The sequence below is a fragment of the Labeo rohita genome, chromosome 21 (assembly GCF_022985175.1).
Source record: "Labeo rohita strain BAU-BD-2019 chromosome 21, IGBB_LRoh.1.0, whole genome shotgun sequence".
Lineage (NCBI taxonomy): Eukaryota > Metazoa > Chordata > Actinopteri > Cypriniformes > Cyprinidae > Labeo > Labeo rohita.
The window spans coordinates 21,700,396-21,716,694 of record NC_066889.1 but is presented as its reverse complement, the minus strand read 5'-3'; the positions used below and the strand labels follow the sequence as shown (position 1 = coordinate 21,716,694).

The window sequence follows — 16,299 nt, the reverse complement described above, 5'->3', positions numbered from 1 at the left end:
CTTAATATTTGGTCTTTTCCTCACAGAAAGCTATGAAATGGCTTTGGAAGAGGGCACAGACACATATATATATATATTTACCTTGTATGCTTGAAAGTTTCTGCTCCCCATCTAATTGAATCACATGGAAGTGAGCAGCACAGAAATATTGCTCCACAGGGAAAAGAAAAAATCCTATGGATTTGGAATGACATGAGGGCGAGTAAATGATGATAATTCAATTTTCTAAATCTATTTCTTTAATATGCTACTCTGACAGCTGAATAAATTACATTTTATGGAGGATGAGATGAAACATGAGACAACAGCCCCTCTAGATAGTGTCTAGAATCACCAATGAACATCACATTTTGCCACTTGATGAAAGCCTGTTCCTCCAGTTCAGCTTAATGTTTGCACTTGTCCCATCTGAACAAGAGCTTTACTATCTCTCTCTGTCTCACTCTTCAGGTGATATTGGCCCTCAGTGCTGTCTGTTTGAAGAGGACACTGTTGCCAGCACCTCCTCAGGCTGATACTTCTTCCCTCCCGTGGAGGTCGGGGACTGTCAGTTTAGAGTGTGGCCTGCTCTCACTCCTCGTTCAGAGCTCTTCCTGTGGGGTTGGCAAAACCTCAGAGGACAACAACTGATGAGACACCTTCTCTGGCCCTCACTCTGCCTACAGAGGAACTGCAGGGAAAAAGATCTGGTACGTCAAGTGGAGCTTAAATCTATGCTTGTGTTTAAATTAGCAATGTGCAAAATTGCAAAGATGATTTCTAAGAGTGGATAAACCAGCGCAAGCAAAAATTAAATGTGTCCTATTTGTAAAGAATTGTGAAAAAAACAATGAGACATCACACAATGACCAAAACCATTCATCTGCAAGACTTCATAGGTTAACATTTTGCATAATATGCAAAATAACTGGCCTTCACATTCATACACATGATGGTATGTTTCACTCTTGGGTGACATTTAAAAAATGTTCAAAATGTTTCAATGCTAATTACAGGTGCTGGAAGCAATTAATTTTTTGAAATACCAATCATAAAATGTCCTAATAGATGCCAGAATTCTGAGAACTAATACTCATCTATGTGACAACAGAAAAGTAAAAGAAAAAGAGAGAGTGGCCCTGCATTATTTTCCCATCATAAAATGACTTTCTACCTGTCAGTCATTTTGCATAATTGCAACATGCTGACAATGGGTTGGCCAAACTGAATACATGGGTTAACTGTTAACATTTTGAATTATTGCATGCATCACCTCAATTTTGACAGTATTCATGTAATAGACAACATGGAAAGAAGGACATAAAAAACTGAGTTTTTACATGAAAGCACTTCGCAAGCATTGCTTTTATTTAACACAGTCTTGATCCGATCCACCACAGAATTTCAATTGTCTGTTCTTCAGGACACCACGAGGAGCTCGCTGTGCATTAGACACAATGGCGTGCATTAGGCATGACAGGACATTATGCCCCTTTCTCCATTCCGCTCACATAGACCTCAAATCTGCTGCTATGACAACCACACAATCAAAACACCTGCCCAGCTAACATCCTCTCCACCCAAATAAAATCATATCTTCCAAGGCATTTCAGGGTCATAAATTACGCACCATCCCTTTATATGATGTATAAAGCATTAAAAAGCTATTTTTGAGATGTTGCTGGATATGCACTGTACATGATGGAAGATAATATGAGCACCCATTTCAATTTTAAGAGGAAAGTTGCTAATTTAAAGGAATAGTTCATCCAAAAATGAAAGTTCTGTCATTAAGTACTCACACTCATTTCATTCCAAACCCGTAAAACCTTCATTCATCTTCAGAAAACAAACTGTCACCTGGACTATTTTAACTATATCCTTACTACCTTTCTGGGCCTTGAACATGTTAGATGCATTGCTGTCTATGCAAAGTCAGAAAGCGCTTGGACTTCATCAAAAATATCTTAATTTGTGGATTAAGGATTTTTATTTTCCTGATAAGCCTAGTTTCGCTTCCCATGTTGTAATTCGAAACTGGAACTGAACAGTGTAATTATTAACGAAAAGTAAAACTATTAAAAGTGTTTTGTTAAAAATATATATATAAAAAACTTTAGTTAAATGAAAAAAACATCCGAAATATACATACTAGATGAAACCCTTAAACTTAAAAAAAAAAAAAATTAAATTGTTGCCAAAGAAAGCCATAAGATAGAATAAAATAAAAATAAAGCTAAATAAAAATATTACAAAACCCAAAAACGATTTTAAAAATATAAAAGTACATACAATCACTAAATAAAAAATTAAACTAAAATGAAAACTGAAATTATACAAATAAAACCTGATTCAAAATATTAATAAATACTATAAATAATAATATAAATAACAGTATTAATACTACTGAAATAAAAGATGCTAAGGTGCTCAGTTTTTAAAAGCACTTTTTGTATGTCATGGCCTGGAAAAAACATGATTTGCTACTTGTTATTGCTATTTTGGGGCATTTACACGCAGTATTAATTATTTAAGTGGCAAGATGTTCTCATTTCAAAGACTTTTTTGGACATCTGCGTATACAAAAAGAGACATCAACATTTTTAGTCCATTTTCCAAAAGGAGAGTACAACTGAAATGTTTACATCTGCTAAAATCTAATTTTGAATAGTTCACCCAAAATAGGAATAGTTCACCCAAAAATGACAATTATCATTAATTACTCATTCCCATTTCGTTCCAAACACGCAAGAGCTTTGTTCATCTTTGGAACACAAACTGAGATATTTTTGATGAAATCCAAGAGCTTTCTGATTCTGCATAGACAGAAACGCAACTACCATGGTTATGGCTGAACTACTGCTGTCACATGGACTATTTTAATGATGTCCTTACTACTTTCCCAGACCTTGAATGTGTCAGTTGCGTTGCTGTCTTTGCAGGGTCAGAAAGCTCTTGAATTTCATTAAAAAAATAATTAACTAGTCTTCTTAAGATCAATGAAGGTTTTACAGGTTTGTAACGACACAATGGTGAGTAATTAATGACAGAATTCTTATTTTAAAGCAAACAGACATGCTCTAAATTACAATTTTATTGTGTCTTAAACAGTTTGTGTCATTACATTTGTATGGCTATGCTGTTCTCCGCCAGCAAACCGGTATGAACCAGCTTAGACAAGCATGTCAGTCTTTCCATCCTGGAAGGACTAAATTCATTTATTGTGCTTTTGAAAGATAACATCCAGGATAGTTGCTTAAAATTCAAGACACATAATACGATTCACAATACTTACTGTCAGACCACCTCATGGCGTCATCTAGTTGAGATGGGATCCCTTTCCACAGCGCTGTGTCTTTCGGGTAGCCGAGATCCATGCGCCGCAGATGGTCATCGTAGCGCCAGTATCGGTTGTCCTTGAAGAAGTAGGTCTTCTCATTGTGCAGCCAGACAAATACTGCATCCACTCCTTCCGCAGGCAGTCCGAAATCAGTGACAAGCCGTGGGTAGCCCTCTTCAACATTATTGTCCTTGAACACCCAATATTTCCCACCTAAAGAAGTGAGAAAGACTTAGTGTGAGGTGGGAAAATTGTAGGCTTTCATTACCCAGATTAGAAAACACAGACCTGCTGTGAAATATATTTAAATGCTCTAAATATACAACACGTGTTCTTTCGAGCTGAAAGTGGATTTGAGGTATGACTTCAAAACAGTCTTGTATTATATCTCTGAAGGACACTGTTTGCTTTATAGTCCAGCTTTTATTAAAAATGACATTTACATAACTCAAGAGTATTAAATTCCAATCATTTTGAGAATTTTCCTAAAAGTGAGTGTTTATGCTCTAGGGAGCGTTTTGTTTAGAATATCAAATTAACTACATTTTCAAAGGGTCTTTTTGAAATATTGCAAAATATAATTTTAAAGAGCCTTTGATAGACTTGATCTCTTTAACTGTGGAATTTCCACAGATTACTGATTGCCAAAAGCAATAAACACAGTGTAAACAGGATATGGACATTTTCTAAATGTGTTGCGCAAAACTCGACACCACAGTGTTAAGGTGTTGCGCTCATCCATTTCATGAACCAAAGTTCAATACTTAAAGATGACATATCATGAAAATCTTGAAAACTACTTTTTCCATGTTTAAGTGCTATTATCGGGTCCCCAGTGCATCTACCAACCTAGATAACGTGAAAAAGGCCAACCCAGTTTTTTTCTGCAAGCTTGTGAAAAAACAAGCTGCTTAGATTTCGCTCCCCCTGTGATGTAGAAAGGGGATCTCATTATAATATTTCTACCCACAGCGCCATCATTTTGTTTTCACAAGCGACATTGGTGTACCAGTTGTAACGCCATGGCAAAAGTTCAAGCAAAGCATGCTAACTGTTCTGTCATTGGCTGCACAGATGAGCACAGAACGCTATTGTGAGTCCCAGCCTCAGTGGAGACAAGACTAATATAAACATTTGATTTCTTTCCCAGCTGTTTACCTTCACAAACATAACCAACTGTTTTTGTAACTCGCATGATTTTAACATTAACTTGTGTGTATTTGACAGTTTAAGCGCAATAAGACATGAAAGAGAACTTTTTAGTTTAGTACTCACATGCCGTGTGACAGCTGCTTTCTGTGTGCGTGCCTCGGATGTGTGCACTCAGAAAACCATATATCAGAAGTTTAAACCAATATGGTTTAAAACGCATGATTTCAGCATGACAGACATGATAATCAAAACCAAACAGATGTTTTTTTAGCAGAGTATCTGAGCTATGAGCTGTAAAGGCACAGCCCTATTCTGAAAAAGGGGGCGGGGAGCAGCAGCTCATTTGCATTTAAAGAGACATGCACAAAAACAGCACATTTCTGCTTCCACTCGAAATAGGCATGTTCAAAATAATATAAATGATCTGTGGAGTATTCTGAGCTCAAACTTCACAGACACATTCTGGGGACACCTGAGACTTATTTTACATCTTGTAAAAAGGAGCATAATAGGTCTCCTTTAAGGTGAGAAATTCTGGCCAAGATGTATGAGTAATAATTAAAGTAAAGGTTAAAAAGAGTTATATTAAATATTAACCTAAAGTCCCCCTGTAGTCAATATTTGTATCCCTTAAAACTGATCTTTGTTACTTGACAATGCTGTGCCCTCAAAATGCCTTGAAGCCTCAAATGCAGCCTAGTTTGTGTTTCTAATTCGCTCCCGCGAGCATATGTGTGTAAAGTGCAGACGCCAATGCGGGAGAGGTGGGTCTGACTCCTGACTGCTTTTGCACTGTTGCCGCTGGCTATTATTCAAGTTATCGGTCAGCGGCTAGCGGTTTTGCTCTATTAAATGCTCTATTTAATATTTGGTTTTGTGCTGATAATCCTGTTGGTATGTTTTGCATGCTAACAAAAGAAATCTATCCAGTGACGTGACTGGTTATTGAAGTTTGTGATGTAGCAAAGTGTGTTTTAAAAAGAGAAAATACTCAGCAATGGTGTTGGACAGGCACATGGTTTGTCTTAAAGCATATTAAAAACACTACATAGACAAATAAACAACATAGAAATCTTGATTTTCACTACAGGGGGACTTGAATAGAAGATTGAATCCAGGTTTTACCTTTAAAGAACACTATCTTGTGGTCTCCAGGTCTCTCGTATACAGCATCTATGCTGTCCAGGTTTGTTGGCAAACCCCTCCAGAAGCGATGGATCTGAGCCGGCCTTAAGGACACCAGGTGCTTCTCACGTGTCAGACGCCAAAAATACTTTCCTGATGAGAGGTTTGACAGTAAGAATGTGTGACTGTTTGTGTTCTATGTAAGCTTATGGTGTAATTATGTGCTATCATATGATGTATAAGGGATGATGGTTAATAAAGCGTGGAATGTGTGCATGCCCGGAGGCAGTGGGTAGGAGGGTGCCCAGCTGGCAGAAGCAGCCAAGCAAATACAGCACACAAATGATAATATATCAAAATGCAGACAGCAGTTGTTTGCAGACAGCGCATTCATGACTAAACAGGAAAACAAAACAATTTCACAGCAGTCCAAGTTCAGGAAATTCAACATTTTTCATCAAAATTTTTTTTATTGTGTCCACACAATTGATTTGAAGTAGTATAATGCAAAAAAAGAGATATATACTGTGTATACTTTATATTTGGTCTATAGCTAATATATATTGATTTCACTGTGAACTTTTTTACCTTTGAAAAAGAAGGCCTCTCCTCGAATCTGGGCTACAGCATCAAAGTGGCTAGTGCATCTGTCAGGGGCATCATGGGCAGGTCTGTGAGAAAGTACAAAGAGAAAAGAAATGAAATGGATAACCTTTAAACAAATGGCTTTGGAAGGCATGTGAAGGTAGAGCACAAGACTTTCGCTAGTAGAAGTGTTTGTGTCTCTACTTAAGTAAATCATTGATTATGGAACGAATAATTGATGACAGACCACTGAATTATTTAAAGTTTATGCACACCTCGAGGTGGTCATGCAGCTTCTGTGCAGTGCAGAATAATTTCACTGCTGCATAATTTTGAATAATTACATGATCCAGAGGCAATTATTTCGAAAATACCTCGGGAGTCACGGTTTAGCTGGTTTACATGGTCTAGTTAGCCCCTCCTGGTAGACATCCTAACTACATATTCTGGTTGGAATGGGCAAAAGTTGATATGTACCAAAACAAAACAAAACGCTATAAAAACAATAAAATAATATAAAATAAATAAATGAAAATTTAGGGCAAAAATGCAAAAAATAAGCAAAATAAAATAATATAAAAATAAATACAAATATAAAATAAATAAATAAATCGTATAAAAACAAAACAATACAAAAAAATGCTGAACAATAAATAACATGAATAAATAAACAGATACAAAATAAATATAATAAATAAATCAAAATTATATAAAAAACAAAAAGCAAAAGTAAATGCTAAAAAATAATAAAATAATATTTAAAAAATGCATACAAAATATAAAATCAATATAATGAATAAATAAAATTATAAAAAAATAAAATAAAGTTACATAAAACAAATAAAAGCAAAATGAAAAAGTAAAAATAAGATAATAAAATGCTAAAAAATTATTACAAAATCAAATAATTAAAAATTACATGATAAAAACTAAAATAGAAAGTAAATGTAACTGAAAATAAAATAAATAAAATCATATATATATATATATATATATATACCACACCTTGAGGTCGTCATGCAGTCTCAGTGCAATGCAGAATAATTTCACTGCTGCATAATTTTGAATAATTACATGATCCAGAGGCAATTATTTCAAAAAGGCCTGAGGAGTCATGGTTTAGCTGGTTTACATGGTCTAGTTAGCCCCTCTTAACATCTTAACTACTAATCTTCTGGCTGGAATGGGCAAAAGTTGCAAAGTTGCCATGGAACAAATCAAAACAAACTAATAACCCCCCCCACAAAAAATAAAAACAAAATGCTAAAATAATAAATTGAAATAAATAAAAAGATAAATAAAATAAAAGATAAAATGCAAAAAAAAATCCATAATAAAAATCTAAAATAAATAAATAATAATAATAACAGATAAAATAAATATAACAATTAAATTAATACAATAAATAAACTTATATAAAATTAAAATGTTATATAAAACAAATAAAAGCAAAAAACTGTAATCAAAAATAAAATAAATAAAATGATTTATATGTATTAAAATATAAAAGAAAAATAAAAGTGCATACTACAGATAACACATCTACATTTATTCATCTCAAGACATTTTTCAGGTTTTCTAAAATATGCACGACTTTCTTACGCCACCATTTAAATATCCAGTTTTAAATTAGCAGAAGTATTAGCACTTTTACCATAAGTCTGTACAGTATATTTTTGTCCAGCTACGTCTTTGTGCAACCAGTCCCGATTGTCCTTATTATGTGCTTGGTTTAAGATTGGGCAAATCAATGAAGATGTTATTACCTGCTTGCAACAGAATCTCTGAATGTGTTATCCCCTCGGCTAATGACTGACTTAGCACTCTGACGTGGTTGGGATGCTAATGATGGAGCAATTACGGTGACAGAGCTGCTTTTGTGAGCTGGAACTCGCCTGACACTTTATTAACAAAGATCTTCATTCACAGCTTATTAGCTGAGCTCTCTGAGAGGAATATATTACTGACCTTTGTCAAACTAAATCTACCTGTCTCATGCGTCTGCCGTGAAGATGGAGAGAGAGGAAATAGAGAAGTGCACCCCGCTCTCAGAGCAGCTAAATGCTTGCTTACTAGGAGTCAGGAATTGAGTCTGTAATTTGTGTCATTCTGGCATTTGCTTCAGGAAGGCTGAGTGCAGTTGTGGATGCATTATGAAGTCCATAGATACACTCCTTTTAAATGATGGACCGCTACCTCTGCAATTCAAAATATTCAGAACACGCCGGTCAGAGGAGTGTGGGTTTTGTGGCGTTGTGCTTGTTGACTCACGGTATCGTGGATCTGTTTTCAGGGAGGTCCAGCAGGACGGGAGGTTCGGCCGTTTGAGAGGGGTCATCTGGCTGCGTCGTGTGCGATACGGACTCCCGAACACCTGACAAAACACAAGGCAAGTTCAACTTGTGCAAAAGCGTAAAACCGCCACATATTTGAGAGGAACACACATTAAGTGTGTTTACTTTTTGACAAACCTTATTACACTGTAATAATCACTCGAAGGTAGTGATAACAGCCAGATGGAGAAAATTATCTTCATGATCTTTATATATATTTTTTTATAACCATACAGTAACTTCTGCCTTATAAACACATGTAACTTTCTCCATCAAAAATGTTACAGTATGTCAAGGACCCAAGGTTTTTTTTTTTTTGCTGGGGTCAAGTTGACCTCAGAATCAGGCAGTTAACTTATATTGTGGTACAACAATACAAGTTTGAAAATATTAATGGAAATTATTTAAAAAAAAAAAAAAAAAGTTAATTATGAAACTAAGACTGCAAAATTTCAAGTAATTACTTAATACATTGTTAATTATTTTATCTATACCTTAGAGGTCACGGTTTAGCTGGTTAATGTGGTCTAGTTAACTCCTACTGGTAGATGTGGTAGCTACAAATGGTTACAAAGGGCATCTTTCTGCATTGACAGGCATTGAAAAGCTGCCATGTAAAAATAAAATAAAAAATAAAATAAAATAAAATGCATATGCTGCTGAAACAAAACAAAATGCTATGATTAAAACAATATTATTATTAAAAAGATAAACAAAATACTTAAATAAACTGCTAAAAATACAAAATAAAATAATCTAAAATAAAGAAAATAAAGAAACATAAAGAAATGAAATTATATAAAATAAAAGAAAGTTATATAAAACAAATAAATTCAGACGAAACAAGTAAAAATAAAATAAGAGGAAAATACATACGATAAATAACAATTAAATGATAAAAATATAAAAATAAAAGAAAGTAAATGTAATCGAAAAAAAATATTAAATAATAAAAATACAGATGGATAGATATAATTAAAAAATAAATATTACAATTACATAAAAATAAAAAATAAATAAAATGATATGAAATAAAAGCAACTTACATAAAACGAATAAAAGCAGGATTAAACAAGTAAAAAAAATAATAGAAAAATATAACTGAAAATAAAACAAATATTAAATAACAAAAATAAAGATAGATATATACATAGATATAATTAAATAAAAAATAAATATAAAAAAATAATAAAATGATATAAAATGAAACAAGTAAAAATAAATAAATAATACAATAGAAAAATAAATAAATAAATAATCAAATGATAAAAATATAAAACAAAAGAAAGTAAATTAAATAAAAAATAAGATAAATATAAAATATTAAATAATAAAAAATATAGATAGATAAATAGATAGATCGATATAATTAAATAAAAAATAAATATAACAATTAAATAAAACAGAAAATAAATAAAATTATATAAAAATAAAAGAAAGTTATATAAAACAAAAGCAAAATGAAAAAAGTAAAAATAAAATACAAAATGAAACAAGTAAAAATAATAGAAAAATATAACTGAAAATAAATATGAAATAATAAAAAACAGATAGAAAGATAGAATTAAAAAATAAATATAGCAATTAAATAAAAATAATAAACAAAATTATATAAAAACAAAAGAAAGTTATATAAAACAAATAAAAGCAAAATGAAAAAGTAAAAATAAAATACAAAATAAATATATCAATATAAAATCAATAATATATATATATATAGAGAGAGAGAGAGAGAGAGAGAGAGAGAGAGAGAAATAAAATAGTGTATACCACTGCTGATCTCAAGACATTTTTCAGGTTTGAAACACAAGAAGACACCTGAGATTACAGGGAACAACCTGAGAAGCAGAGTTACCTACGAAATACTATTATTAAAGTCAATCTCAGCAAAACATAAAGGTTAATTAATTAGACAAAAAGCAGTGGTATTTTACGTGGAGTATGTGCACACTCATTAAACTGCAGAAACTACACATGAATATATTAAACATTTGGCCTGTGTTCACCTGCTGCTCTGAGTTTCAGAGCTCCTGGCAGTATTTGCTTGTCTTTGAGCCCATCTTGATCTCTTTGCTTCCCACCATGCGTGTTTGCAGCGCCGTTCGGCATTCTGCATGTTAATTAGCACGGTCCGAAACGTAGTGACGACCGATTAATCCCTGTGCTCCTAGCCTGGCTCAACACTGCCATGTAATTAAATCAATAGTGCCCCTATACAAACCAAATCACTTCTGCTCTCTGAGCCCCTCGTTTGGGGCCCGTTATTTGCCTGGTGGGATCACAGAAAAGGGCAGCCTGCAGAGGGGGCATGCAGTGCCAATCACTGCAAATTACGATGGCACTTCAGTTAAAAACAAGGTAGTGTAAGTGGGGAGGGATGGAGGAAATGCAGAGAACTATTGAACCACTTTGATGTGCCAATCACAATGTGCAAGTAACGTGAATACACTCATTTCATAACAACTCACTTAAAACTAATTAAATAACTAATGACAAATAACTAAAGCAAATAGGAAATTACCACCATAATATTACAATAGCACACTACACTCAACATATAATTTTAGCAACAAATATTGATACCAGTGTTATTATATACTAAAACAAACAAACAAACAAAAAAAAAATTGTAAACACTGTCAGTACTTCGGTACTGAAATTTGTTAACTGAAAATAAAATAAATAAAAAACAATATTTTCAGCTAGTTTCCAAGGCCGCATTTCTCATACTATATTTAAAAACTACACATATTTTAATAATAATAATAATAATAATAATAATAATAATAATAATAATAATAATAATAATAATAATATATTATGGATATTTAATAAGACTGAATAAATAAATAAATAAGTCACAAAAAACACAGAAAAATTACTAAAACTTTAGCAAAAATTACAGTGAAAATCAAAAATAAAAACTATTTCAAAATAAGAAATAAAATCTATATTACTAAAATCAGTGGTTGATGTATAAAGGAATAACAATAATAATAATGTCTGAATATAATGAATATAATATTAATTGTATTTGAATCTATTACATTATTATATTCATTATTATACAATAAAATAAAAATAAATTAAACCCAATTAATACATTAAAATACAATAATAAAATATGCATATAATGGCATATTATTTAATGCATATTTTAAAAAAAATACAATATAATAATAATGTTTAAAAATTGGGTATAATTGTGCACTCTCATCAACTAAAAATGCTATTTCCATTGACTTTAATAAATATATTTTTATCAAAATACAAGACTACAATAAATGAATATGACATGATGAAATACTAATTAAACTGAAAGTATGTTTTTAAATTATGAATAAAACAAAACTTAATAACTGAATGAACTGAAATTAAATTATAAAGTTCAATGATATTAAAATAACAGTGGTTGGCAGATGTATAAATAAATAAATAAATAATAATAATAATAATAATAATGATGATGTCTGAATATAAAGAATATAATATTAATTGTATTTGAATGTATTATAATATATTATTGTATTTATTAACATAAAATAAATAAAACCTAATAAATACATTAAAATAAAAACGAATAGTATAATGGCATAAAATATAACACATATATTAAAATACAGTAATAATGTTTACAAATTGGGTTTAATTTTGCACTTTTGTCAACTAAAATGCTATTTCCATTGACATTAATAAATACATTTTCATCAAAATACAACAGACTACAATAAATGAATATGACGTAAAGTACTGATTAAATTTAAAGTATATTTTTAAATTATGAATAAAACAAAAAACTTAAAATAACCAAATGAACTGAAATTAAATTATAAATTTCAATGATACTAAAATAACAGTGGTTTGCACAAGTATAAATAAATAATGTCTGAATATAATATTCATCATTTAAATATATTAAAATGTAATATTAGATTCAATAATATACAATATAATGATTTAAAAATAAATTAAACCTAATGAATACATTAAAATAAAAATAATAAAATATTGTATAATGGCATATAATATAATACATTTATTAAAATAATAAAAAAAAATAATAATGTTAACAAATTGGGTTTAATGTTGCACTCTCATCAACTAAAAATGCTATTTCCAATGAGTTTAATAAATACATTTTGATTAAAATACAACAGACTAAAATGAATGACAATAATGAAGTAAAGACTAAATTTAAAATATATATTAAAAAATTATAAATAAAAAAGAAAACTGAAATTAACTGAACTAACGGAAGTTAAATTATAAAGTTAACAGTGAAAAGACAAAATAAAGAAGAAATGTTAGAGAAAAAAGTTTTGTTTTCATAATAACAAACAAGAGGAAGAAAGTATTGATAGATGATGCAAAATAAAATAATATATAAATTAAATTATAAATTTAACAGTGGCTGCTTTATCCATATCCGAGCACTCAAAATAGATGCAGAAGTTACGAAATTACATTATGAAGATTTTGCAGGCGTATTTGTGGCACCTGATTCTAGTTCTTTTAGTGAATATGGCAATAAACGACGCAGACAGCACATGTAACGGCTCTGTCAGCAGGCACAACTCATTCTTAGTGTCATCCTTGTGTGTTTACTGTTGACAGATTACAGCATCTATCTGTCTGTATGTCTTGCAGGGAGACTGTGCCTTAGAGTTTCGCTACTTGTCACTTTTTGCTTCTCCAACAATGCCAAGGCATCTGCGATTCAAACAGTGAAAGCAGGGTGTCCGTGTTTGATTGAAGATCTCAGCGCACATAGTCTGCCAATCTGCCACAGCGACTGTTTCCAGCTAACTGATGGAGGTAAGGAGGTACAGGAAGAAAGAGAAAAGCCAAACGGGAGGTGGGGTGGAAGGTCTTACCGTAAAGTTGCCAGACGCGAATCTTGTCTTCGTACGGGAGGTTGTACTTGAGCGGGTCGCCCACAGGGCCCTGGTAGTACGGACGCATGATGGACTCAATTGCAGAGGTGTGTGCGAGCCCTATGGCGTGGCCAAACTCATGCACCGCCACTGCGAAAAGGTCCATTCCATGAGAATCTGAGGAGAAAAGACAGAATAAAGAAGAATTATTAAAGAAAAAAAGTTATTTCTGCATAATAACATCAAAAGAAGTATTGCTTAGATCAGAGGTTTGGGGGTCTGGGGTCTGCTGAAATCAAGCGGTTTGCGAAAATGTTGAGAGAAAAACAGTGTTAAATAAATAAATAAATATGTTTTCAAAAACCAAATAAAATATCAAGCCATAAATGATGCAAAATTCAAATAAAAACATGCATTTAAGTTGATCTTGAACACAGAAAAAAATAGCATAAAATAGCATAAAAGCATTAAAAATGTAAAATAAAAAATAAAAATAATTTAAAAATATAATATATTATATGAAAAAAACCCAATATATTAAATTAAAAGTAAATGCATTATAAAAAATACAAATAAGAATATATAATAATATATACATAATAAAAAAAAAAAATAAAAAAAATAAAAATATATTTTTTAAATAAATAATGAAAATCATAAAAATCATAAATCATGAAATAAATCACAATTGTTTTTATTTTATTTTATTGATATTTTTACATTTCACTTTACAGTAGCTTTACACATTTAACAGTACTCTATTAGTGAGTAGAAATATTTTCCATATAATAATTTATACAAATAAATATATTTTATTCATTATATATATGTAATATACATACATATATAACATAATAAATAAATAAATAAATGGAAAAATATAAAATAAAAATAAATTTAAAATATATAAAATGAAAAATATAAAATATAAATTAGAACTGTAACATTTAAATCAAGTAATAATAATTTTTTTTATTGTATTGATAGTTTTATATTTAATTTTGGGTTTACACATTTAACAGTACTCTATGGGTAGAAATATTTTCAATATAACAATCTACTAATAAATATATTTTATTCATTACACATATATGTGATATCAAAATAAATAAAATAATTTCTGTAAAAAATAAATAAATAAAATCTAAATTGGAAAAAAGTAAATGAATTATAATTACAACAAATCAGTTAAATTTTTTACATTATTTAAATCATGAAATAAATCACAAATTATTTTATTTTATTGATAGTTTTATACTTCACTTTAGATTTAGACATTTAACAGTACTCTATAAGTGAGCAGAAATATTTTCAATATTATAATTGATACAAATAAATATATTTTATTCATTATTTTATTTTACTTATTTATTTTATTATTTTTGATTAATTCTAAATATATTTAGAAAACCATTGGGTTAACAAATCTCACACAATTTGGTCTCTGAAGAATTTGATGATCTCTGACATCCCAAATATGAGCACAGTTTGAGGCATTATTGAGAAACGCATGGGGAGAACAATCTGTGAAGCACAAGACCTCAGCAATTTGCTCACCATGTAATCTAAGTGAAAGAACTGCAACTGAAAACAGTTTTCTTTTGTAATATTCTGTACTATTGAACATCAAACAGCTTGTTTCATAAGGATGAAGACATCCAGTGCGATTATGTCCTGGAAATCACAGTGATTAAATTGGGAATAGTTCATGACGTCCACCCACATTGTAATTTTCAACACAATGTGCCAGTGATTGACAGGGAGGACTGCGCCATTAAACGTTACTCACCTTTTTCATTATCTCGCTTTAGTACACAGACGGATCTGCGCAACGCAGCCAGCCATAAAAACATTCACACTTTTCTGTTAAATGGCCCCTAGAGATGGCAACAAAAACACAGCCAGAGCCAGGAGAGTGTCGTCGGATTTATTGGAATAGAGAGAGAGACAAACAGACAGGAAGAGATCTATAGACAGACAGAGTAGGACCTTGGGCTCTACAAACTGTGAAAACGGCAAAAAGCGTGACAGTTGCCTTACGCAGCAGGTCTGTAAGAGCAGAACACAGCTAGTCAAGCTCCTCTGAGCAAAACCAAGGATTAAATCGGTGACTTGCTCATTAAGATTACGACTCCAAAGGAGCTTAGTATCACTAACAGAGACTCGGCTCCCTCATGTGGGTACCTGCTTTTTGCATTAGCATAATGCACTTCAAAGATTACGCGAAAACAAAAGAGGCCGGGACCTGACGGATTTTCACTTGATGAGGAAACTCACAACGCAGACATAATCTCAAATGGTGTGTCTTTTTAAAAGAACAGTACAACTGAAAATGAACATCCTGTCATTAGCTACTCACCCTCATGTCATTTCAAACCCATGTGACTTTCATTTAAGAATAGTTCACCCCTCAAAATGAAAATTTGCTAAATGTTCTAACCCTCATGCCATATAAGATGTAGATGAGTTTGTTTCTTTATCAGAACAGATTTGATTTGAAATTTAGCTTACATTGCAAATTTAATTACATCGCTTGCTCACCAATGCAAGTGAATGGGTGCCGTCAGAATAAGAGTCCAAACAGCTGATAAAAACATCACAATCTACAAGTAGTCCACATGACTTAATTCAATCACTTGTAAAGCAAAAAGCTGCTTGTTTGTAATAAATGAATTAGTGCTGTCAAACAATTAATCGTGATTAATCGCATCCAAAATAGTTTTTTGTTATTTTTCTGAAATACATACATGTGTTTATTTATATGTACATAACAAATATACACAGTACACACACATATATTATGTACACAAAAACTTTTATTTTGGATGCGATTAATCGGGATTAATCGCAATAAATGAATTTGTAATAAATGAATTAGTGCTGTCAAACAATTAATAGTGATTAATCACAT

General features: G+C 31.3%; 1 protein-coding gene across 1 annotated transcript in view; it reads right to left on the bottom strand.

The window, feature by feature from the left end:
* The window catches only part of mmp17a (matrix metallopeptidase 17a), a 94,823-nt gene that overhangs the window by 3,602 nt on the left and 74,922 nt on the right, over window positions 1–16,299 (bottom strand). The window contains exons 5-9 of the mRNA XM_051093796.1: window positions 13,389–13,565; window positions 8,453–8,555; window positions 6,185–6,267; window positions 5,597–5,749; window positions 3,275–3,532 (exon numbers count right to left, since the gene is read on the bottom strand). Coding sequence (XP_050949753.1) covers window positions 3,275–3,532; window positions 5,597–5,749; window positions 6,185–6,267; window positions 8,453–8,555; window positions 13,389–13,565 — 774 coding nt within the window. The remainder of the gene's footprint in view (window positions 1–3,274; window positions 3,533–5,596; window positions 5,750–6,184; window positions 6,268–8,452; window positions 8,556–13,388; window positions 13,566–16,299) is intronic.